Source organism: Festucalex cinctus, chromosome 11 (genome assembly GCF_051991245.1).
Source record: "Festucalex cinctus isolate MCC-2025b chromosome 11, RoL_Fcin_1.0, whole genome shotgun sequence".
Lineage (NCBI taxonomy): Eukaryota > Metazoa > Chordata > Actinopteri > Syngnathiformes > Syngnathidae > Festucalex > Festucalex cinctus.
This window is the reverse complement of record NC_135421.1, coordinates 21923360-21950676: the sequence shown is the minus strand read 5'-3', so window position 1 is coordinate 21950676 and position 27317 is coordinate 21923360. Positions and strand designations below refer to the sequence as shown.

Genomic DNA, 27317 nt, shown 5'->3' with positions numbered 1-27317 from the left:
AGGGTCGCGGGGGGTGCTGGCGCCTATCTCAGCTGGCTCTGGGCAGTAGGCAGGTGACACCCTGGACTGGTTGCCAGCCAATCGCAAGGCACACAGAGACGAACAACCATTCACACTCACAAGCATACCTAGGGACAATTCGGAGCGCCCAATCAACCTGCCATGCATGTCTTTGGAATGTGGGAGGAGACCGGAGTACCCGGAGAAGACCCACGCGGGCACGGGGAGAACATGCAAACTCCACCAAGGAAGGCCGGAGCTTGGACTCGAACCGGAGACCTCAGAACTGGGAAGCGGACGTGCTAACCACTCGACTACCGTGCCGCCCAAGCATCACATGACCAAACTTAAAAAAAAAAAAAAAAAAAAAAAAAGTGGGCCGTGGTTGGTTGTTACCTGAACCCTGAGTAACTGTGATGTAGGCAGCAAGTGGCAAAATGGCCGCCCCCTGAGAGAGATAAAAACAGCTTCATTTTGCTGCTTACCGGTGATTCATATTCCACAAATGAAATATTAATCCAAATACCATGTGGCGCTGCATAGTACATATTGTAATGAACATATTTGGTTTGACTTGCTCTTTAAAAAGAAATGTGGTGGGGAAAAATGCTTGTAATAGCTGTACAAAGTGGAGCAAAAATGATACAGCTTTTCTGCCCACATGAAGAAGCAAATTTACACAAAATAGACATCCTTTTTGCTTAAAATAAATTGGCGGGCCAGATTATGCCCCTGGGTCTTGAGTTTGACATTTGTGTATTAACGACACAATGACGTATGTATACTGTATTGTATTTGTACTGTATGTGACCGTGAGCGCCACCATCTTCATGTTTACAAGCGACCACATGGTGGCGCCAAAGTCATATGGTTGCCCCAACTCTTGCCAGGTGGCCAAGTCGCACCTTCTTCATCACAGCAGTTGACCTGCTCAATGAGAAGTCGAGTGCCTTTGAAGCATTCATATATAACAATATTGCAAATTTAATAAGTGATGCCAGAATGCACCAGTTAGACATATTGCAATCCTTATTGATTGGAAAAGACAAACAAATGTAGTGACGATGCATTGTCTTAGTCATGAAGTTGGCAAGAAGACAAAACAGTCGTAGAACGCGTGTGACTCTCCAAAGGGTTAAATCTCAGGCGACGTGTTCCCCCCCTAAACAAAAGGTGGTCGCAGTGGTGCCAAGCGTGTGAGTGTGTGGTGTGCCTGTAGATGCAGCGCGGGACTGCGTGTGTGCGTGTGGAGTGTGGAGACGCGCGTTGGATCGTGCTGAGTTGAGGGCGCGCGCACTGTGGGATACTTCACTTGACAGCCGCCTTGTATTCAAGCATTTGTCGGGATTAAGTAGCGGGGAAGGATCGTTTCCCACTCTCTGTTGGTTTGTTGTAGAGTTTGGAGCATTGTGCTAATTGAGTTCTTTGTAGAGAAGCCAGGATTTTGGGACACTTTGACCAAAGTGGATTGAAGCAGGTGGCACGAGATGCTTTTGCCAATTACGTGAGCAGTTACATTCCAAAAGGTAGGTTCAACTTCTTAATATTCATAAATATGTTCTATTTAGGGTTTAAATGGTAGATTTTTCTCCACAGAGATGTTTGAGCGACATATGCCCGTCTGCCTCAAATCTTCACATCTTCAAGAGGACTTACACATTGCTCTTCTTGAATAAACAAAGCCCCACCTAAAAAAAAAAAAAGCCACCAAAGATGGGAGCCCTGCAAATATTCCTCTTTTCTCTCCTCCTGCACCAGGTGAGACTTATTGTAGAATCTCTGCTTTAATTGTTTTCTAGCAGTTTTATCCTTTTGAGGCATGATTTTTGAATATTTTCTGTTATCAATTCATGTCATATCCGCAATATCATCCAATTAATTATAATTAGGGTTATTTAAATGTTTTGGCTGTGATAGAAAACATTTCAACAGTCGATAAATCACTTTTTTCCCCATTTTATAGTCATTTTAAAATCTTAAAGAATCTGCCCACTTTTACACATACGCATATTTAGAGTACTTTTGGAATCAAAATTCATTAAAAAGTATTTACTTTTGAAGCTTTGAAGCACATCTTAGTCAAAACCATAATTTACAGCTATAAATATAATCTAATAAGTGTTACGGATTTTAAATGAGTTTCTCAACAATATACATTAACTTATATTTGGTCATTTCCCAAGAATATTTTTTTTAATATAACAAAATATCAAAATGTAAATCATTTGTTTAGTTTTTTTTTTCTCATTTTATAATACAATTTGCCAATAGCTATGCATAGTCATGCACAGAGCTTGAAGAAATAATATTACTTTTCTTTACTAGTTTTGTGATCTTTTAAGTGTTTACATTATGCTCATTTACTCCATAACAAACCAATCAGAAAGGTTGGTCATTGTTTTTCCCTTCTTTACTTGGTAGTCATTGGCGTGTTTTGATTTTAGGCGTCACCTAACATCCGTTGAGGACAATCTGGAAAATACACTTAAGAAACCACGGACTACAATAGGTGCAAAATACAAAAGCATTAAAGCTCTAATTGTTGCTTCTTGAAAAACCGATAATTGGTGATTATCTGTTACCATCATTAATCTCTGTGAATACTTCACATTTACTGGAGATTTATTTTCTAAAGCGCCTGTTTTGATTGCACTAATACCGGCAAGCTCTCTCAGGAAATATCCGAATCTTACAAACGTCTTTTATCTCACATTTTATTTCCTGGAAGCCGCTGATGTAGGTAGCTGATAACAATGTTGGCTTTATCAGGATTGTGTTGGTTTGAAGGGGCCTGTTGGCGCGATCGCATCTGGACGGAAAATGCCACGTGTTTGAAGAAGTTTCTCACATGGGTGCTCGGCGAGGGCTCCTTTAAACGTTGCCTTCAGTGCGCAGATGTAGCTTGCACCCATGTTTTAGTCATCAGCCTCCGGTCTGTGGATGAAAAGTCGTGCCTCCAGAGGAAGAGACAGACTGCTTCCCTGGAGTGGCCTCTCTTCACATGGCTCAGTGGGTGCAGGCTCACCAGTCTGGCTGGGGACAGACACATTGGCCCTTAGCCTCTGAGGGCTGAAATCCCTTTAAAGCCAAATTCATAGCTCAAAAGAAAGCGTGCATCAAAGTGAAGTTCATTATTGAAAGACACTGCAAGGATGTGTTAGGGTGTGGCATCTATTTGCGCATCCCGACTGCACATCATGACACTGAGACTTTTAGTCTCACCCACTCTTACTGAAAACACTCAGAATCTGAGTCAAAGTGTTAAAAACGTAACCCCGGTCGCGACATCTGTGCTTTACCCCCGGGGACGAATAAGCGGGTCAAGTGCCATCCTGGGAGAATCCATTCTTCCTCGTGACATCTGCTGCAGTTATCCCCCGTGCGATGACAGCAGAACAATGTACATCAGGGTTTCCGCGAGCCGTTTAAAAACATTAAAAGTCATTAGATTTTGCCAAAGTTAAGGCCTTAAAGCACATTTTAAAAAAATGCATTAAATGTTTCAATACAATTGATGTAAAAACATTGTTGTCCATGCTTTATTTTACACATAATGTTGTGCAAAGGAGTCACTATAACTCAATTTAGAAATAATAAATGGGATACAAATATATTTATTTGCGGTGACTGGCGATTAGCTGTAATTTACAATGCGCACAATGGTCTGGAATTCACGAGTTGCTGCTCTGAATTTGAAAAGAAATTTGTATTGTTCCTGCCAATGTCCAACATAAAACCCTAATGCCATTCAGAGGCAGAAAAATTACCTCAACACAAATGTATAACTGTTTTACACTCATAATAACTTTATGAATTGAAACTAAAATTACTTTATAATTGATTAAAAAAGCTAAAACCACATTTTGTATTTGGTAACTAAATTTGTCCACTTTTATGTTAACATTCGCTCCCAGCCATTTTCACAGGAGCAATCCCGTTCGCTCTTGGTCGTTTTACTCAATTTTGACTGATTTTGCAAGGCCCACAGAATATTTATTCTATTGCTATAAAAACATGGACCCTATCAAAAGAAAGATTAAAGTGTCTTCTTTCATCAGGAAAAAAATATATATTTCTATCTTTTTCCATTTTGCAGCAATTAGCATTAGAATATGGCTAAGTTTCATCATTTTTCACAAATCTATTTAGAATTGTGAGTAATTGACCTTTTTTTTCAACATGGCCCTGGTTGATCTCTTATACTCTGCTGCCATCTGCTGGCCGTTTGTGTAATAACTACAATTTCTTCAACCGTTCTTCGCAGTTGAGAGGCTGCATCAAATCCTTCTGCATGCTCTAGCATAAAAACAAACAAACAAAGAAATGCACAAATACGTCTTTGGGACACTTAAACATTAAAAACAAAAATGTATTTATACGTTTTTGGGAACAAATGAGTTAATTAAATACTATTAATAACATGAGAATAGATATACCGTGTGATTAATTTGCGATTAAGTGTGAGTTAGCTCTATAAATCGTGATTAATTTGGATTAAAAATTGTATTTGACTGACAGCCCTAATATATAAAGTTTATGCATATATGTATGTATGTATGTAGCCACATGTACCATGTGTGTACAGCACGACATGGGCAATAAATTTGTTTTAAGTTGCATTAAAAATGGCAGAAACCCTGTACATACAACATACCCACAAGCCGGGTTCTCATCCGTCTTCCCTCCGCCAATCCCATGCGGGCAAGAGGGCGTCTTTAATGCTGCTCCAAGCTGACACTGACGAAGTCCATTAGTCTTTTGTGTTTTACGGCTCTTTGCTAATATTATGTCACAACAGAGCACCACTTCTCGTGGCCAAGAAGATCAGCGTTGCGTCTCCACAGACATGCGACACATTTCCGGAGACAAAGCTGAGCTGTTTACTCGCGAGCGTCTCTGGAGCGACACGCTCGGAGTTCATCCCCAACTTTGATGTGCGCGCGATTTTCACGGATTACATGTCATTTCTCACGGGAGTTGGCTCCAATTTGACACCCTTGTTTATTTCACTCCCAGAAAGTCTCATGCAATTTTGTTCCGGTTCGTTTTTGCGGCTGTGAAGCGGACTTGGGAGTGAAGACAATGAGGCGCTCCGCTCAAAGTCAAAAAGCACTCCGGCAAGGACAACAGCTTGATCCCATTCTTCATAACAAAATGAAAATGCTACACAAAGTCCTTCTCTAAGGACGTTATAACCTCTTTCCCCTTCCCCGTGCTCAATTAGCTTTTATTATATTATTTATATATTGTGTATTTAAAGGCAGCTAACACTAAGAAGTGTAATAAAAATGTACAGTGCGGGGGATTAGGAGCGGCTCTTTAATCTCACGCTTGTGATAATGCCGCATGGGCTGATTGATTAGTTTTTCAGGAAGCTTATGTCAGAAAAACCTAATCCGTCTCTGGATTGTGCCAGCCTTGTAAGGTTTTCCGTGCCGCCATTTTATCATGGCGGCGAATTACAGAGCTGCCAGGCTGTGATAAGGTCCTCGACTCTTTTTACAGACCGCGCCGCCCTACCCCGGCGTCCACCCCCAACTCCTTCCCATCCCGATGGACAATAAGAAATGTGTTTATATCCTTCACATCCCTGCTCTGCCGGGTCTTCACATCAACCTCTCTCAGGATTTGGTTTGTAAGAAAGCGGCAGAAAAAAAAAAAGAAGCGGAACTCGGAATTTTGAGTTTTTGAAAGCCGAGCAGAGCAATCGTGTAGAGAGGGAGCAGAATATGAGATGGAAAAGGCAAGCGGGCCAGCGGAATCTCAGTGGATGTGATTAAGCGTGGATTTGTGGCATTAAAGGGCCTTCCATGCATGTGGCGCCTTCCAGGAATCATTTGGCAACTTTGTACGGCGCTGATGCGAATCTTTGCCCATATTGGGGTCACGAGCTTTTCGGCCACAGGGCTTGACTGCATAATCCCTCCTAAACAATATTGTCTGTGGCATTTACAGCCTCGAGCCTGACTGTTGTCTCCCCACATCCACGGCAAAGGTTGTCATCTCGGCAGCTTGAAACCCTCAAAGCCTTGTATTGACGGTTTTGAGCCCGCGTAACCTATTTCTTTTCCAATCATCAGGCGTAATTGTGTGTAGGGGCGATCAATTCATGATAAAGGTCTTTAAATGAAGAGAGGGAAGTTGAAAGTGATTGATAGGTGTGGCACGGTTGCCCTTTGCACTGACAATAACGTTCACGGGGGCGGCGAGATGGACTATTAAAGACTTGAGTCAAACAATTAGGAGCAGCATGATTGGTCTTGTGATGTGAGCGCGCGAGGGGAAAGCGATGGGCTGAGCCCCCTGCTTTAGGAGCGCTTCACACTCTCCGCTCTGCTGCAGGATCCATTATGTTTAATATGATGTTGAGTTTCCTGATCTTGGTCCACAGCTATGAATTTTTATGGCAGCCCGCGGCAACGTTAGATCCCGGCTTCAGCTATCTTACAGCGTTGCCATTACCACTCTGCGGGGTCAGGACCATTACGGCGCCCTCTGATGCACGTCGGCGCAGGGAACGTAGCGACTAAATGCGTTTCACTTCTGTGGCGCGACCTAAGAAAATGTAGGGAGTTGTGAGGGAGCTATACACTGCGGCGTCCATGTTCTTAAGACAACTTAGTCGGAAAAACGTATGTAAGGTTATAGCACTGCATTTGCTGGAAAAGGGACTATTTCACATGACGCTCCACAAAGATGACATGCTATGCTAAATGTGCCCTAATTGCCATAATTCATGAGCAATTAGCATACTACTAACTTTAAAATGCTAATATGAAGAGGGGAAAATATATTTTTAACCATATGTGATTCCTAATCAGGGTGCTGAGACACACTAGTGTCCCATGAGAGCATCGGCATCAGTGGGTGCTGTGAGATATTGTACAATTTCACTTAATTTGGCTGAAAATTATTTATTGATTATAAATATATCTCAGTTCATCTGTCTATACCAGCAACATAGTGATAGACAGAACAATTAAATGTGCTCCCATTAGATGGCAGAATGTACAGTAAACCTGTGTATGCATCTGCTGCCATTCATACAAGTCTGGTCTGGTTGAGTCTGGTCTGCTGACCTGAGGCACCACCGGGCAGGCCTCAAACAAAACAAGCTAGCTAGCCACACAAGTAAAATTGGGCGGCCATTTTGACCACTTGCTGTCGACTGACAATTACATCACAATTGCTCAGGTAACGACCAATGACGGCTCAGCTCGCAAATGTCCCATGACCATATATGGAAAACAGGTCGAAAGCAAGTGGCAAAATGGCCACCCCCTGAGATGGGTGGATTTTGCTGCTTAAGTAATATTCCACAAACAGTTTTAATCATAAAACTGTGTTAAGAATAGTGCAGACATATTGTCAAAAAAAAATGAAATTCATAATTTTATTATAAAAGAAAAATACCAGTCTAGCTAGACAAGTCTTTTTTTTCTTTTTTTTTTAAACATATTTTCTTATTACCCCAGAATACACCACACCGTGCCATCCAAAGTTTCTAATTAACACTCGACTAAAGCAGGCATAGCCACCACATGTCAAAGCTTTGAAAAATGATCGACTTGGTTAATTAAAGCCGTGGAACTTTTCTTTAAAAGACAGGTGTGACAGCTTTACAATAAGTACAATAAATCTCCTTTCTGATTACTCTCACTTTAGCTTTCCCCTCATTTGTGTTCTGAGCTTTGACGCCTTTCTATCTTTCAGCCTGTCATTTTCCAGGCCTCGCCAAAAGCCGTCAGCTCCCCTCCGTCTGTGTTTATAGCTTGTGAAGTGCTCGTCTTCAGAGCCACCGCGAGGAAAAAGGAAGCCACGCTCGTGCTCGCTTGTGTTTCTTCTTCAAAGCGAACGGCCTGTGTGAAATCAACTGCGGCGCATTCTGTATCACTGCAGGAACAATTGCGCTGTCAAAATTCACTTACTGCCCTTACGGCGAATCCACCCTGAAAATATTTTTGCAGTATAACATCCATATCCATTGTGGTGAGGAGTTAGAGAGGAGGAGACACCAAATTGAAGTTAGCACACTTAAAACAAAACAAAAAAAAAATTCTCAAGTATTGGTGGAGGATTTCTACAAGTTGATACGATGATGCACAATGTCAAATGTGTTTCCAAAGTGGTCCAGATGATGGTAATATGTTTGAGGGTGGCATTACCCTCCTTGAATCCCTGCTATCAGACTTGTGTGAGATGTGCTGCAGGTGTCAGGAGCTTGCGCAGGACTTGGCGCTTTGACCGTGTAAGGGGATTAAAATGAAAGTGATGATGCGTTGAAAGGTAACGCCTGTCGAAAACGTGAAGTGTTTATGGCTCTGCTTGCTGTCACATGTGGCAGGTGTTGAGATAACACCAACATCCGCTTTACCTGAAGGCTTGTGTCCAAGAGCGCCGCGAACACTTTCTAAACACCCAACATCATCGCTGCAATTTAATTTCCTACACTGAAGTACTATTGATAAGGTTTTGCCACCTGGGATTTTATATGTTACCCTCTCATCGGTGATTTATATACACTTACAAAAGAAATTGAATAGTATTGTTTTACAATTGGCTTTAAATTACAAGGTAACATGTCACCCAATTTAAAATATTGACAAAATATATATAATTACGAGGATTTTTAAAAATGAAAAACCTACTAGATACACACACAGCCTATCCATCCATTTTCTTGACTGCTCATTCCTCACAAGGGTCGCGGGGGGTGCTGGCTTTGGGCAGTAGGCGGGGTACACCCTGGACCGGTTGCCAGCCAATCGCAGGGCACACAGAGACGAACAAGCATCCACACTCACAAGCACACCTAGGGACAATTCAGAACACCCAATGAACCTGCCTTGCATGTCATTGGAATGTGGGAGGAGACCGGAGTACCCGGAGAAGACCCACGCAGGCACGGGGAGAACATACAAACTCCACCCAGGAAGGCCGGAGCCTGGACTCGAACACGAGTCCTCGGAACTGGGAGGCGGGCGTGCTAAAACACATAGCCTACCTTTCATAATAATAATAATCCTTCATAAATGTTTTTTTTTTTTTACAATATTTTTTAAAGACGATCAATATCAATACACAGTATGACTGCACGTCAACCTTTTTCACCTACACAAGAAATAACTTTCCACTATCTGCATGTGAAGTTTTGTCGTGCCTACTTGCTTAAATCTTTTCACTTTTTTTTTTTAAACACGGCTAAGAAGAACAGACAGTTTGAAAGTGTGAAGGACAGTTTAAATGGAATGATTTTGAAAAGAACATGCGATGCATAACCTTGCTTTTGAAAACAATATGAAAGCAAAGACAGTCTGAGGAGTGAGGGAGATAAAAACGAAAGTAGAAAAGGAAATGGAGGAGGGGAGAGAAAAAAAGCCTACATCTTTATGAGCAATGTTGTATCATTTTAACGTTTTAGCAGTCATGCAAGTGTAAAAAAAAAAAAAAAAAAAAAAAAAAAAAAAAAAAAGTTAACCACTCTTCATACTAAGAAAACAAGCCTTCAATGTACTCTTATACTCTTGTACTGTACTTGAAAATCGCTTGTATTCACTTGATGATTATTTTTGACATTTTAACAATGTCCGATTAAAAGTGATAAATGTTCTATGGTTGACATGTTTACACTTAGGGGCATAGTCACTAAAGGTTTGCGTCTTTGCACGGCATTAACCGATAATAATGGAGCAATCCAGGAGAGCCTAATTCACTAAACACGCGCAGATGGGGAAATCCGTCACTCAGTGCCCTGCCAACCAGATTGCGCCACGGTGTTATTTGCACGTATGTAAATTAGCTAATTTGCATACATTTGACGTAAAATATGCCCACCCCAATGCAAACGAGAGCCATTGATATACAGCGTCGAATTCACTAACGCCAGCGCAAAGAGCCACACCGAGTTTGCGTGACGCGATAACGTTAATGGAAAGCGTGTATAAGCCTGCTGCACTATGATCATGACAGCATTGCATGGTGTGGAGACGCATGGTACACATCCCTCTCTGGCTGATCAAGGCAGAGAAGAGAGAGAGAGAGAGAGAGAGGGAGGGGGACATTTTTCTATGTCGGTTGGTTCACATGTTGCAGATTTGCCCCCATTTGCATTCACCTAATGATTTACGGGCAATGTGTAGTCCGCCTTCAACCTAAGTCAGCTCGGATAGACTTCAGCTTCCCGTGAATGTGAACTTGTTGAGCGGTGTGGAAAATGGATAGGTGGTGTCTGTCTGTCTGTGTGACTATGTTCTCTGCTCCAGTTAGTCTACACGACTAACATAAGTATTTCTCTTTTCTTGATAGGCTTTTTATAGCATTTGTCAGTGACTGAAGCACTTCTACTCTTGTGTGTCATTATGTATTTTTTAATAGATAAGATATTATTCCAGTTGTTCACCTCAAGTGACCATTGTGAAGCATCCAAACTCCAACATGATTCTTACAAGTCAACCTGTGATTTGTTCAGATTTTGAAACGTTCTTCAATGGGGAAAAAAAAAATCAAATTGTTTATTAAATATACTGTAGAAGCCTAAAAACAATCCAACCACTGTGATTAATAAATTAGTAGCGATGAAAAAACTCAGTCACACCTTAATGACTTGTGTCACATCAGAATCTGAATAGCTTTATTTTCATTGTATCACAAGGACAAAGTACAATCAAATACAGTTACAGCCCATCTAAGAGACAAAAAAAAAAAAAAAAAAAAAAAAAACAATGACCAACAGAACAGCAAGACAGAACTGGAATCCTGACGAGTCGCCCAAATTGACACCCTGGTTTCTTAAATTACTGTAAAAAGACAAAACATAAGGAATGGTGAAAAAATAAAATAAAATAGCTCCAGACTATGAATGTTAATTGAATGTTGTTGAGATTGGAGTTTTGATGGCCAAAAAAAGAAAGTAAACACACAGATTTAAGAGGTCTTGCATAATGTTTACCAAATAATTTAGGTATTCCAAATTTCTCCACTCCATTTGTCTTCTGCGGTCTATTGTACTTGCTGCTTGAAGAAGAATTGGAAAAGGAAAAAAAAAGCCACATCAGACTGAGAGCGAGTGCTGTAGTTTTCCTGGTATGTAGCCGGCGTAATTGGTTGGCGCTGCATCATTTTTCTCATTTAAAATTGCTCCCCGATTCAAGCCGGAGAGGGAAGAAAGATAGAAGTTGTGGTGGCAAAAAGCAGACAGTCTAACATGACTAATAAGTCACATCATATTATCCGTGCTGGCTAAAGCAGAGCTTCGTGCTGTAATTCATGCAAATCGTACCATCTCAAGCAGCTCGGTGACATAACCAACAGCCAGGTAGTGTTTTATTAGAAATGTCTTTGAAACAGCGAGCTTGGAAATCTGCTGCACCCAATTATTTTTCATTTGAGGGGTTTCTTTACTTGTGGTAAAAAAAAGAAGAAAAAAAATCTACAGCATCACTTCATGCGGACTCACGAATCTACCAAAAATAGGAATTGTGATTTTGTTGATAATTAGGTGGTAGCATTCTCTTCACATTTAGTGATCAGAAATTAAATACAGTACATGCAAATTTTCCACTCGACTCACCTGCCAATTCCCTGGCAATATGATAAAAATACTGTACTGAATTTTATTTGTCACAGATGGGGTCAACTACAGACATACAAAGGTGGGAAAAAGAGAAACATCTATATACTGTATGCGTTTGGAGTGCATTTCTTTATTTAATGGGCGTGACTATGCATTGCCCCTCCAGATGCAGCAATATTTTTTTTTTAATACAGAGTCAATTGAGCTTGTTAATGTGCATAAACAAACTTCTACTCCTAAAATGTTATGGGTAGTTAAGCACTGTGTTTTGTTCTCATTCCATTATTTCCAGCAACATTAGCATCAGTCTAATGATGCAAATAACACAGTATGATTCATAAATATTGTCACAAAAATCTTTTCTCATTTAAAATTAAGTTTTTTTTTGTTTTGTTTTTTGTTTTTGTTTTTTTGTTTTTTTTTTTACCAGGGGCTAAATGCCTTACCTTTACGATTTACTCTTCACAAATTGACCTCTTGGCAGATTTTTTTTTTTTTTTTGGGGGGGGGGGGGGGGGGGGGGGTGTCAGTTGGAAACTTAGCGATTTGCTTTTTTTGTGTTCAGGACAAAGACCTGGTGCTAAAGAATTATGTTGGCGTGAGGGGAATTAGCTTCATTTAGCCAGCCCATAGTCACGTCTAATATAAAAGTAGTGCTTTGCCACCATCATGTGGCCTCTATAGGCCATGAGTGAATGGTGCAGGAACACGCTCATAGCAATGTACACAGTGGCAGTTGATCATCAGATTGTGCTGCTTGAATAAGAGAAAAAAATAATGATAATGAACTATTAAAATAAATATATATACAGTATATAAATATATATACAGTACAGTAACCCCCCCCCCCCTCCATCACAGGCTTTGAGTTAATTAATGTATGTATAAATATATACAGAAAGCATATTAAGAGTAGATTAGTCGCGCCCAATATTTGGTCTGAAACTGATTGGGGGCTGACAATGAAAAATATTTAAAATGCTCAATATTTACAACAAAAAATCTTGTGTTGAGAAAGTCCACAACCCGTGATTTGTGACATGAAACAAAATGTAGCCAATTAAGAAGTGAGTAACAAGGAAGTGAGTATGAATTAATAATAATAAATAATTCCACGATCAGTCCCTCCTCTTGTGTCTCCTCTTCTATGTTGCGTCGTGTGTTTTTCAGTTGTGGCCATGTTTCTTCTTCCTTTTTGTTAGATGGTGTTTGATTACATGAAATGTATGTCTTTAGAGGACAACATTCTATATCAGTGCTGGCACAGATCATTATGTTTGATGTGAGGTGTTGAGATGATCAGAGCATACTACACATAGTTTGACCATATAGATAAATCTTATTTTATCTTTATGTGTCAGGTATGTAACAGAGAACAGCAGAAAGGGTAGTAAAACATTTTTGCTTCTGTAACTTAAATATCTTAATTCTTGAAGAACCATACAGAGAAATGTTGTGAGTCCGTTGTAGATGGTTTCTCTGCATAGCTTTAAAAAAAAAAACAACAACCTGGATTTACTGCATTTTGACAAGGATTTGGATTTTACAAGGCCCACTGAATATTGTGTTCTATGCTTAAAACTTGCTATAATGGAACCTACCAAAAGAAAGATTAGCATCGGTTCTTTCATCAGAAAAAAAAAAAGTATATTTCTATCTGTCTCCGTTTTGCAGCAATTAGCATTAGAATATAGCTAAGTTTCGTCATTATTCGCAATCTTTTTAAAACTGTGGGGAAAAGAACCTTTTGCAACATGACCCTAGCTGATCTCTTATACTCTGCTGCCACCTGCTGACCATTTTTGTAATAACTACCATTTCTTCAATCATTTTCTTCAGTTCTAAGACTGCACCAAAGCCTTCTGTATGCTCTAGCATAAAAAAACAAAACAAAACCAAAAAAAACATATAAATACGTCTTTGGGAGCATGTTAATATTTAAAATTGAATGTATTTATATGTTTTTGGGAGCAAATGAGTTAATAAGTCAGGAGGAAATGTATTAAACTGAAGGCAGTTTCGTATGCACCCTAATGGTGTCATTGTGTGATGAGCATGGGGGCCTCCAGTGTGGGTGATCTATCGCCACACAGCACAGCAGCAAAGCACCTGCCATGTATCTTCGCGGACACAGCTCAGATTAAAAGTGATGGCTTTGGTGCGTGAGGCTGTTCCAGTGATCAGAGCGCCAATCTATTCTTCTTCTTCACCAGCGTGTTGTCTCTCACGCCGGGCTGCCTATAAGCACCTCCGGGGCCTTCTCTCCTCGAACTGGCTCTGGATGTGAATCATTACAAATGATACGCCGCCGGAACATGAGAAGGAAAGAGGTCTTGGGAAGGACGCGGCCTCGCAATGGTTTTAATGGCAGACGGGAAGTTTTGTCAAGGGAATGCAGTCAGTTAAGGTCCATCCCAATCTTAGTTGGAGGTGTTACATTCTTGGCGCGTTCTTGTTTACGGAAGAGGATTAGGGACTTCTGACTTTAGAATGAGAATTCTGATTGTGACATAGAGCTATGAATTGTGGGGGGGAGTCAAAAAGTCTGAATTCTGAGAAAAACGTGAGATTAAAAGTGAGAATTCTCACTTTACAGTCTGAATTCTGAGAATAAAGTTAGACTTCTTACTTTAAAGTGAGAATTCTGAGGTATCAACATCAGAATTCTCACTTTAGAGTCAGAATTATGTGATTAACGTCAGAATTTTCACTTTAAGTCTTTTACTGCCACACGTTATCCAAAAAACAACAACAACAACTGACAGTGCCAGCCGATTTCGAGCATTTTAACTCATCTTTCAAGGCAAACAGAATATTGTGTGCTATTACGACATAAACTTGGTGGGTACCACGTGAAAGATCGCGTTCCATTCTTTAAATAGAAAAAAAAATGTGTTTCTACCTTATACCGTTTTTAAGTAATCAAAATTTGAAAATGGTAACTTGAGTGACAATCAAGCGAAAATAGAAAAATGAGAAAACAAGCTTTTTGTGAAAAGATACATTTTGTGCACAACAGTGACGTTGACACTAATATTTTTTGTTTAGTGACGCTCTGAATTAGATTTGATGTGACAAAGACTTTGATCATTCACGTCATCCTTGAAAACGTTCTATTTCATCATCATTCATCATTTGATACAGCTTGAGCCCATTGAAAAGAGATACAATGCTGCCTTCTGCTGGCCATAGTTAGTGGGTGCTTTTGATTCCACAACCCATTGACCAGGCAGCACTCCATTAGACGTTGCACTGCCCATTTATTTAAAAAATAAAAAATAAAAAAAAAACATAGTTGACATCGTTTATGGCGGCATACATCCTGATTTTACTAAGCGTTATTAAACGTTTTTGGCAGTAATGGAGTTAAAGGGATACTGTACTCATTGAACAATTTTCTGCAGTGAAAAGTTCATATTTTGTACAGAATTAATTTGATAACTTAATTATTTTTCATGTACAATTAATACCTTTAAAAACTATTTTTTCGGCCAATCATGGCTCAGTTTGTTGACCAACCCCAGAAAACAGGTCAGCCATGATTGGTCGTTACCTACTTCCTCAGCACAGGTGATGTCATCATCAGTCGACAGCAAGTAGAAAAATAACTTTTTAAAGATATTAATTGTACATGAAAAACAATGACATGACCACATTAATTATAGACAAAATATGAACTTTTAACTGCTGAAAATGGCTCAATGAGTCAAGTATCCCTTTAAAGTCAGAATTCTGAAAATAAAATCAGAATCCTGCCACCCTTTTTTTTTTTCCTCCTCTTCACAGGCCCCAATCCGTACGTGTTAATGTCGCTTCAGACACAGAAAATTAGCAGAGAAGTGAATGACACCACCAAAGTGAGGTCAATTTGCACAGATAAATCCATGCGTGCATCATTGGAAGTGCTGTTTTTGCGCCGATGAGCAGGTTAATTGCCCGTTTTGTTTATCCTCACAAACACGCCTGAAACCAATCCTCTCTCGATGCTCATTCGGATAACTAAAAAAACAAAAAAAAAAGGCTCATAGATAGTTTGCAAATGAATATGTAGCAAGCTCTCAATCCTGCCCACACACAAAAAAAAGACAAAAGTTGCTTTCAGATCACGAGTGGCAGGCTTCCTTGTCAACCGGGCTCACTTGAAAGAGATTCCATCATCGGCATCAAAATGCCGCCGTAGCCTCGCCCGCGGCACACGGCCCATCACGCACACGGCGCCGGCTGCTCACCTCAAAGGCGTTTGATTTTGACGGCATCTTTTCGGAAGATCCAGATTGTCAGTGGCTTCTTAATAACCTTCTAGAGGCTAGTTGTGGTCACTGTAGCAATTACCTTTATGTCAGGCCTTAAAAGATACGTCTACCCACGGGACAAGCAGCCGGTCGGCTCGGCAGCGCTCGTTACAGATTGATGTCGAGGCTGATCTATCCTCAATGTGTGGCAGGACGGAATGCAAGTTTCAACAAAATATCTTGACTATGCTGATCTAATGCATAGATAGAATACACGTGCATGAGTGGGTAGATTTAGAACCTTTACACGGGATATTCATACGGTACCGCATAAGTGTTAAAAATGTTTCAAATTTGGATTAAAATTACCCAAGTCACAAGTACAGAGCAATGTCTTGCCATCTATTATACTTTATGATTAGTGTTGGATTCAAGTTATAGCTTTCTATTGTGTAAATCCACAACTTGTTAATAAGTGTTGTCTGTATGTGGAATTTGCGTCTCCTTGTAGGACTATTCGTAGAGCTGCATGGCAACTCGCCATCTCTCAAGTGGAACTGTTACAGTCAATCTGAATCTTCATCTTTTAATCATTGATTCTCTCGCAAGGTTCTTTTTTTCCCCCCATTCATTTGCACAATGCAAGATGTGTGTGATTTTTTTTATTTATTTATTTTTCAAGTTTGTTTCTGTTTTTCTGTGTTTTTCCATCAGTGCATGTGAGTCAAGGTTAACAAAAACGAACAAAATAATTAAAACACAAATGTAACAAACAAATGTGTAAATGAAAAAAACTAAACAGAGAAAGTATTTTTAAAAATATAGATGTAAACTAAACTATATGTTTAAAAAAAAATAGTGAAAATGAATTATAATTATAGCTGTCCTTCATTTTAGTCAATAAATTCCAGACATAAGCTTTTAAGATTAATTTTTAAAGTATGTATATTGGCTCAGCCAGTTCTAAAATAATCACACCAAGGTTCGAAGTGTTGTTTGGGAATTGTAGTTCACGATGTCATCAGAAAGTGATATTGAATTGTCTGCTGTCATTTGGTTTTGTTTACAATAATGGACAGAAGTCCATGTAAGCTTAACATAAAAACAATTTTTCTTAAAACCCATACTACGGCATACTGTAACTTAGGGGTGTTAAAAAAAAAATCGATTCGGCGATATATCGCGATACTACATCGTGCGATTCTCGAATCGATTCAATAAAAAAAAATCGTTTTTTTTTTGTTTATTTTTCATATAAATCTTACACTCTACAAGCTTACTGATTAGTATTTTCTAAATTTGAGTGGAAAAAAAATCGCAACAATCGACTTATAAATTCGTATCGGGATTAATCGGTATCGAATCGAATCGTGACCTGTGAATCGTGATACGAGTCGAATCGTCAGGTACTAGGCAATTCACACCCCTACTGTAACTTGACTTGATATGCATCTAATATTATCTATTATACTATACATACATCTATTTTATATATATATATATATATATATATATATATATATATATATATATATATATATATATATTTATATGTGTTATCATTATTCACATTCTGTTGACTTTTATACAGTAACATTTTTTTGTTGTTGAGTTTTTATTACACAATACTTTAACATAATTAGCATATATTTTTTAATATCGCACTCAACAAATGCCTTAAAAAAATACAACTACTGAAACTAAAGCATAGCATATTGGAAGAGAATTAAAAACTAATGAAATCTAACAAACACATACAAACACGTACAAGAAAACCCTCAATTTGAAAAACAATGGTGACAAAAATATTTCAAAAGGGCATTAATTAGGATCATTTTTATTTTCACAATGTATTTTTTCAAGTTGCTGTGCCCTTTTTTGTGCTGCTTCATTCTCACGGTTTCTCACAGTCGCACTTAGACTGAATGTATTTATGTATACACTATTAAAACTCATTTTCACAATTTGGATGATTATCTAAAATAAGGGATCAATTGTACTCTATTGCGTGTAGAATTTGAGGCTGAAAAATAAAATATAACATTATTAATAGATGTTTACACTGAGTAGATTCACTACATTACTAATGGAAAGCTGTATATTAAACATAATGCAGTACAACAACAAAAAATGATTGCCATTGTGTCACATTCTCTATACTACAATGCAAACACGTATTCTAATGCATATATAGTGCTGGCAGTATATTAATTATTGCACAATTCCTGCGTGCCTCCATAAACACTGCTGCACTTGTCAGAGGTGACATCCAATGAGGTTGTTGATATATGATGTGTAATTATTTGTTAGTCACTACTGAGTTACCTCCGGAGTGTTAATTATGCATGATTATAGTAAATGAGTGTGCCAGGCCCAGTCAGACTTGAGCGTGTTGCCAATCGTCTTTTTTTTTTTTTTTTGCCTTGTGCCATTCAAATGAGTTCTGCTGTTCTCAAACTCCATGAGGCTGCACTTATTACCAGTATAATGTCTCATTTCAAGTCGGCCTGAAACGCCTCTAGCACGGTAGCACAGATTAAGAAATCTTAATTAAGCTTTTTGTAGATTCTCCTTCATAAGACCTTGCCTCATATTTTCGTTGTGTTTTGTTGTACAAAAAGATTTTTTTTTCTCCCCCTTTTTTTTCCTCTCTCGCTCTCTCTCATGACTGAGTTTCTAAAACATCACATGCGCCTAAATGAGCGGTGTGTGCGTGCGTGGGTGTGCGTGTTGTCACGGAGTGACAGTGAGAGAGCAGCAACGTGAAGCTTAGACATCAGTGAAGGATTTCAGGTTCGCCGTGCTTCATCTGTCTCGGGGCGTTTAAGTAGATATGTCCTCTCCTCATCCCCTTGTTGCCACTGCAATTTCCCCAGTTGCTCATCATACTTAAACTTCTCCTCTCATTTGCATTATAAACATATCATAAAAAGCTCACCTGGGAGGGAGCGAACATTTGGTTACCCCATTGGAGCTCGCTCATAGTTGTAAACAAGTCACCTATGCAAAGGCAGAATTTTTAGATAGAGCTTGCCTATTGTATGAGAGTTCATTAGATTGTGCAGCTGATCATAAATACTAAAATACTGTGTTATAAAAGTATAATCAGCCGTGTTCGCAAAAGTATTCACAGATGTGCACTGAGCCGGCAATAACAAAAAATGCTAAGGGTGAGGTGGCCTCAAGGGGCGTCACAAAATTATGAAAGTATTCTCCTTCGATGTAATTTTACGAAAACTAGCTATTACTATTAACTTTTCAATATATTCAAATGTAAAGAAATGCCCACTTAACATTACTAATAATACCCAGGGGGCTGTTCACTCTCTGTGGATGGACATGAAAATTTATAACGGAAACATTCCTGAACTGGGAAGAAAAATAAGAAGGAATAAGGATAAGAAGGAAAACAAGAGAAAGAAAAAAAAAAAAGAAAAGAAATGGTAATGAAATTCCTAATTTAGCAATTAGCATCTACATCAATAAATAATCTGGTATATCTGTAGGCAGAATGTCAAACCAAACCCAGAAAATAGGCTAGCAAGACTTCTTGAATGTGCTACGAGGAGAGAAAAAAAAGTAAACAACAAAAACTAGCTAGCGCTAGTTCAGGGTGTTATGCTACCCAAAACAATGTTTTCCCTTAGCTTTGCTAAAGCCGATATTACATGTGTTTTCAAACATGGATTAAAATTTACTTCCCATTAATCAGTAGAGATGTAACAATATGGCAATATATTGTGATATTGTGATATTAAAACTGCCACAATATCGTCGTCGTCGTCATGTTCACAATATTTAGAAGGAACACATCTGTTAAAAAATAGGTTGATTTCCATTTGTGTAGTTCTAGCACCCTCTAGTGGCTAGTTTATTAGTGCAATTTAATTTTCATTAGGGATGTTTTGGCCTTCTGTGCTTAAAATCTATGCCAATTGTCAGATGAAGGGCAACATAATTTGCTTGTGAAGCGATCAATGTGTGCTTGCATTAAGTGCCTCAATATTGTTATTAGCGATTGTAGGTGGTATCGTGACCTTCATATCGTGACAATATCGTATCGTGATGTTTGGATATCGTTACATCCCTATTAATTAGTAAACACATACTTAAAGTGATACATTGTATAATGTGGACTTTACGCAACTCCTAGCAGACAGACCTAGTTTATTAGTTCAGTACACGTGCACTTCACTTAGGCTTACAGCAAAATGGTAATTACTCTGGAAGTAGCGCACAGCAGCTCAGCGAGAGTTTAAACAGCCGTTGCTCTCGGTGCTTTCAACATCTGCTTCTCGCAGTGATCCCCGCAACCGGGCCAAGGGAAAGCCGGCGCTAATTACTAATAAAACTAGCTAAGCTTATTGCGGTGAATTATTAATGCTTTATCTGAAGTGGACCAGGAATCGCTCCTGAGGCTAAACAGCTTTGAGGCACAAGGAGGATCACGGTTCATTGCTGCATCTGGATTAGCACTTAGCACGTACTTAACTATATGATAAGCTTGTTTTATTGTTGGCCATCATTACATGTCAAGGTTCATAAGCACGAAACATCAAAGGGTTTCAGTACTGGTTTGCAACCTTGTGGCATGTTGAGAAGATTTGACTCATCTTAGCTACTTGTCAAAGTGGTAATGCATTCGGTTATATCACAGAAGAGTGAGATGATGATGATGCACTGTTTATCATCATAGCTGTGTTGAACATAATCAGATGATATACACGACAATATCGTAACCTCGAGTGCGACAGCGCTTTTATACAACAGTCGTACAAGCAACAAAAAGTGGTGTTAGCCGCGGAATGAGCCATGAGTTCCGACACCTTAGCTAGGCACAACATCGTCCAACACGCTAACAAGGGCACAGTCGAGTCAAATGGCATTTATGAACTATTTTGTGTAACTTTTGCATACTAAATCATGTCATAGCGTGGGAAGTGAACTAATTGTAAACCATAAAAGTGAAACTGTAAAGCAAGCTGGTTTGGTTCTGCTTTGTTTTTTTTTTGTTTTTTTTTGTTTTTTTCAATGCTGACTGGCTTGTTAGCATGTCGAGCTAATGGCTAACTACAGGTAACCCAACAGATTGCCGCTAAATGTGTTGGTGGTGCCGAATAGCTGATTAAATAATTTAAAAAATATATACCATAATTTGGTGTCAGTATTGTGGGGGGGGTTTTCAGACTCACCATTAATCCAGCTTTCATATAGAACAGCATGCATGTAAACATGTACACAAACATGAGATTATTGACTTCGCATAATGCATAACTTTTGCTATTTAAATAAAGATGTCTTGACTTGTCTTGTAACTGACAATTTCTTGAAGTTCCAATGATGTACTGATTATTTTTGAAGTGACAAAAACAAACTAGATCAGGGACCTCGGGACTGTGATACTGAACCTAACATGGATGTTTTTGGAATGAGGGGTAAAGTCTGAAGGGTTCTCACCTACATAAACCAGGATTTTACCTCAAAAATAATGCTCATTAACTTAAAGTAATGATGCTAGATGTTTTTTAATTAATATTTGATTAAGGTTTACCTACCACAGGTTTTTCGGGAAACAATCCACGTGCCTTGTCCTGGATGAATGGAACAGCCTACAGCCACACAACAAATCGTTTTGCCAAAAATCACCAAAAATGCACTTAGAAAAGTTAATATTGTACTTTGTAAGAACATAGCATTATAATTTAACATTTTGTGCATCATGATTTAATGCAACAATTCATTGTGCTTCTTGGACACATGAAGACAGTCATTCAGACATAAACAACAAATAGTACTATTACTATTTGATTGACTCAGTAAGATGCTATAATATTAGTCTCTTTTCACTGTATTTGTCAGCATATGTTGCTCCATCTGTTGTTTAAGTTTCTAAAACTGCCGCTATCAATGCTAACGTTAGCATGTCAATGACGTTTTCGATTATATCTTAGCATTAGGCTACCAGAACATTCTTAAGCCAACAATTCTTTGTTTATTTTGACATTGAATGAATGTTCATTTGTGTAATTACTGATTGCGCCACTCACTTGTGTGTTTTGTGTTTTCTCCGAAGGCCGCATGCAGCAAAGTCCGTGGGGGAGTCGCAGAGCTGATGGAGTGGGGGGACGGCACGCACAAACTGTCGTCTCCCACGGGCGCCAGTCCTCGGATCCTCAACCCCTTGCGCTTGTTCGCCAGGGCCTCCCCGGGGTTCAAGAGCGACGTGAGGGAAATGTCCTACATACAGAACATGGAGGACTTCTGGGACTGGTTATCTAACCAGACAGATGTTCAGGATCCGCAGGCCAGAACTAAACGCAGGCCCATCGTCAAGACCGGCAAGTTCAAAAAGATGTTCGGGTGGGGCGACTTCCACTCCAACATCAAGACGGTCAAACTCAACCTGCTGATCACGGGCAAGATCGTGGACCACGGCAACGGCACCTTTAGCGTTTACTTCCGCCACAACTCCACGGGCCTGGGCAACGTGTCGGTGAGCCTGGTGCCGCCCTCCAAGGTGGTGGAGTTCGAGGTGGCCCAGCAGTCCACGCTGGAGACCAAAGACACCAAGTCCTTCAACTGCCGCATCGAGTACGAGAAGACGGACCGCAACAAGAAGACGGCGCTGTGCAGCTTCGACCCGTCCAAGGTTTGCTATCAGGAGCAGACGCAGAGTCACGTGTCCTGGCTCTGCTCCAAGCCCTTCAAGGTCATATGCATCTATATCGCCTTCTACAGCGTGGACTATAAACTGGTGCAGAAGGTCTGCCCCGACTACAACTACCACAGTGACACGCCGTATTCCTCCACGGGATGATGTGGACCACCTGTTTCTGTGTGTATTTATGTGAGTGTGTACACCTTTTTGTTTAACCTTCACATCACGCTTGTCAACGTCTAAGTTAAAGGGTGTCCAAACATTTTCCTCTGAAGGTCGTATACAGAAAAATGGAGGGCTGCAAAGGCCATGTGAAATGGTTTGGCTTTGGTTTAGCTATACTAAAACGCTAGCTTTTATAGCATTAGCATCAGAAGATTGAATATAAGTTATATAAATTATTATTGTTATTTTAGGAAAAACGTCTTCACCATAGCTTTGTGCAAAGACCATGTAAAGTGAATCCTGACATTTGTTTCTAAATGCGTGTTTAAAGATAATTGCTGAAAACGTGTACGAAGACTATTAGTTGTGGAGATTTTCCTGATATATTCTACATGGCGAAAATGACGCTCAGTGACATGTCAGCATCCAGGATCAGAGAGAGAGAGAAAGACAAGGAGTAAGGTTAGTTATTATTTTTTATTTTTTTATTTTTTTATTTTTTTACCCCTCACACTAGAGCAGCGTTCATATGATGTTACATTTAACAGAATAGAAAACATACATTTCTAACAATTATTACTTGGCAGATTTCCGCCAGGGCACACAGTTAGCTAGCTAGCTAGCTAGCTAGCTTGTTAGCTATGCCACCACCCTGAAAATTCATCTGCCACGGATGGCACAATTTATAGAGCAGCTTGTTGTCATTCTCAAAATTCCAAGAGAAGCCACGGAAACCTGTTAGCTATTAAGCTAGCTTGTGGCTAACACTTCTTATGACTGTGACCTGCTGAGATATATTCAAGTCACCACAGGCTTTCAGTGGCTATATTTTGTGGAGGGATAAGAAATAGGGTCGATGAAGTAGTATCTATTTTTTAGTAGGGTTTGGTTTTTGACAGCAGAGACATGAGATTTTTCACAATTTTTAAGCCACATATTTTTATGCTTATTTTTATTTATTTTTATTTTTTTAACATTATCTTCTCTGTGGAGTGTCACATTTAAAAGATATTTATTTTCACTTTACATGGTCTTTAATATGATAACGTTCACAAAGTGGAGGAAGCAAAATTTTTGCTTTCAAAATAGAAATCTTTTCTACGGAAGCGTAGAGCTGCCAATGTGGAGTAAACATTTTTGGCTGGCAAGTATGTTCGAACGTATTCACATATGTTCGAACATACTCGCAAATATGTTCGAACATACTCGCAAATATGTTCGAACGTACTTGTAGGCTACATACAAGTTAGCATACCTTCCCATAATGCCACGGGGTATTATTTGCACATGCGTGAGTGAAAACAAACCCGCATTTTTAAGGCATTGGGCCACATTACCAATTTATTAGAAAATTAAGTAGACGATAAACAGTGTTCATTCGTGACTTTTACGATTTATTATGTCTGCCGTGCATGATTTAGGGTCGTCATTTTTCGCCCCATAATGCAACGGGGTATTGCGCTTGCGCACTTGAGTACCACAGCATTATGGGAAGGTATGCTAACTTTGTAGCATGTAGCCTACAAGTACGTTCGATGTTCGAACGTGTTTGCGAGTATGTTCGAACGTATTTGCGAGTATGTTTGAACGTATTTGCCACTATGTTCGAACATATTTGCGAATATTTTCGAACATATTTGCGAATATGTTCGAACATATTTGCGAGTATGTTCGAACGTATTTGCGAGTATGTTTGAACGTATTTGCCACTATGTTGGAACATATTTGCGAGTATGTCCGAACATATTTGCGAGTATTTTAGAACGTATTTGCAAGTATGTTCGAACGTATTTGCGAGTATGTTCGAACGTATTTGCCACTATGTTCGAACATATTTGCCACTATGTTCGAACATATTTGCGAATATGTTCGAACATATTTGCGAGTATGTTCGAACATACTCGCCAGCCAAAAATGTTTACTCCAAATTGGCAGCTCTACGCTTTCGTACTTTTCACTGTTATGAGGAAAAATTTTGTCACTATGTTTTGTTGTATTTTTTTTTGCAAATAGTATAGTAGTGGTATTAGTAGTGTCACACCCCTGAAAGAAAAAGAAAAAAAGGATGGTGGGCCGTAGTTTAGACACCCCTGCACTAAATCCTTGAGCATACGTCAAGAGGGGACGTTTAGTGGTGTAACTGCAAACGTGTGTATTCTAAACAACTTCAACATGTTCTAATGTGAATTGAAGCCACCAATCATCACTTCATTTTATTTCCATCCATCCATCTTCTTTTGCCTACTGGTTATCCAAAGTCATTTTATTTATAGCGTATAGCACTTTACGCAGCTATGATTCAAAACGTGACAATAGTAGTTAAAACATGGGACAAGTATTAAGCGTTTGACTTGGGTTCCAGAGTTGTACACCCCAACATCCCCTGGCCTTGCACTTTGTCGAGCACTGCTAATTAGAATGTTGTCCAGATGTTGCGTGGAAGGCGAGGCCACAGGCGAAAGGGGAGGCGCGTACCACTTCCAACGATACTTACGGAATGAACCGAGTAACATTTATCACATTTGAGATGTTTAGTTCGATACAGCTGTTGAGCACAAAAGGACGTGAATAATGGACACACCCTGACAAAACCGGTGTTCAATCCTTCTCTCTTATCGAGGCGGTTATTGAAGGACTCAGACTAATGTTAAGCGCTACTCACGAAAGGCGCCGAGAGAAATCAATCATTAGCATATGTCACTCTGCCCCGCTTGCTGAATGTCTAATTGCGCTCTCGTTCTTCACCATCATCATCACTACGGTGCACTACAAGCACGTGAAGGCATCGTGCTGCATTCAATTGTAAGTATGGCAGACAATTATCAACACTTGACATGTCCTGTTAACAGGCTTCATTTTATTAACACCAAATGTCAGTCTGGAAATTTAATGAGGTACACGCGCATCTGTACATTTGGCCGACTTGACACTTTTGTTTTGTTTTTTTAAATCAATCCTGGTCTCATAGTGAAGTGTGTCGTGTGCTTTGAGTGTTAAAAGACAGTTCGAGGCCGCATGTAAAATTTTGGTTTGTCTGTATCTCATCCATCTTTCAGCTGTACAGTTAAACGAACCTTTGCAGGAGAGGACTTGTATCATAAGAAAAGAACTCAATCTGAGTTGATGTCTTTTGAGTTCCTCCTTCTGTGTAAATTCTGTGTATTAAAGTGTCTAAAAACTCAACCCGATGGCTTCACACCTGAAGTTATGCATTTCAAACAGAAAACCTGTACATCTATCTCTAAGTGGGCTGTTCCTTCTTAACTCTGGTGTTTGTATCACATGTAGATAAATGTCCAATGTACCTATTTGACTTCCTGACTGATTTTCTGGGACAGTCTAAAACGCATAGTAAGCCAAAAAAAAAAAAAAAAAGCTTAACATCACTTAATGTCTGAAAAATATGCTCAATCGACATCTGTACATATGCCGACTTCAACCTCAGATTGAAAATATTTGAACAATATTTTGGATTTTCTGAATGTTAAGTGAAGACTGTAGCAAGAGGGAAATGCCTAATTTTCATAAAATCCAAAATATTGGGGTACTTGTTTTAAAATTGATAGGATGAAGTGGGTATATGAGTGTCGCATGAATTACAGTGATGACTCGTGACGTCACAGTTTTCGGACATTAGCCGACCTTCAGCATTTTTACATGAAAGTGTTTTAGACTGTTCCCTTTTTCTTCTCAAGTTTGTTCCAAAGGAACCCCGTGCTGTGTATACTGTAAGTACAAATGTTAAATTTTGGGGGGGTTACTCCTAGCCAAGCATTCAATTGTCATTTATGGCATTAAAGTTGATTTAAACTTGACAAGAGTTTGTTTGTGTCGTTTGTCAACTATTAGCTAGTGGCTAACCCCTCTCATTGCTCCATATTTGTCAACTGTTAGCTAGTAAGCTAGCTAGTGGCTAACCCCTCTCGTTGCTACTGCCCCCCTCTCATTAAAAAAAATAGTAAATATATATATATATATATATATATATATATATATATATATATATATATATATATATATATATATATATATATATATATATATATTCTCCCACAAGGACGTCTCACCCAAATAAACAGACAACATATTTTCACACATGCCTTTTAGTGAAACTTGTTAATAGCCAATCCATCTGTGTCCGCAGGCGTGTGATAGCAGAGGTACACCTCAGGGAGCACATCCATTCTGCTGGGGCCGCGGGCGACAGGATTCTTTTCATTGGCTTCCATTACTCTTATCTGATCAGGGCCAGGTATCCTCTCCTCCGCCATCAAGGCGCTCCCAGGTCGGCTTGACCGTACGCGGCCGCATTCAGAGGCGGACTTTGCAAGGCAGGCAATTGCTCAGGGCCCCTTAGCCAACAGGGGCCCCCAGAGGGCCAACAGACACGAACTGCATATCCTTCACATTAGCAGTGCAGCAATGACAATGGACCATCTCAAATTCCCTGATTCCGGTGTTTTGTTTTGTTTGTTTTTTTTTCTTAAAAAAAAGAAAAAAACAAGGTAAGGCTTATGTGTGTGTGTGTGTGTGTGTATATATATATATATATATATATATATATATATATATATATATAGGCACTTTTTAAGTGACCATGTAAGGCGTGTTCTTTTTTTTTTTTTTTTTTTTTTAAATCTTTCAAAAAAAAAAAAGTGGTAAGGTGTTTTTTTAAGCGACCATGTATAGT

The 27317-nt window shown here is 39.3% G+C and overlaps 1 protein-coding gene across 1 annotated transcript; it reads left to right on the top strand.

The window, feature by feature from the left end:
* Window positions 1-541: 541 nt before the first annotated feature.
* nxph2a (neurexophilin 2a) lies at window positions 542-26425 on the top strand. Its single transcript, XM_077537455.1, has 3 exons — window positions 542-1526; window positions 1597-1758; window positions 21878-26425. The coding sequence occupies exons 2-3, from the start codon at window positions 1714-1716 to the stop codon at window positions 22619-22621; spliced, it is 789 nt and encodes a 262-aa protein (XP_077393581.1). The 5' UTR covers window positions 542-1526; window positions 1597-1713; the 3' UTR covers window positions 22622-26425.
* The last annotated feature ends 892 nt before the right edge of the window (window positions 26426-27317 follow it).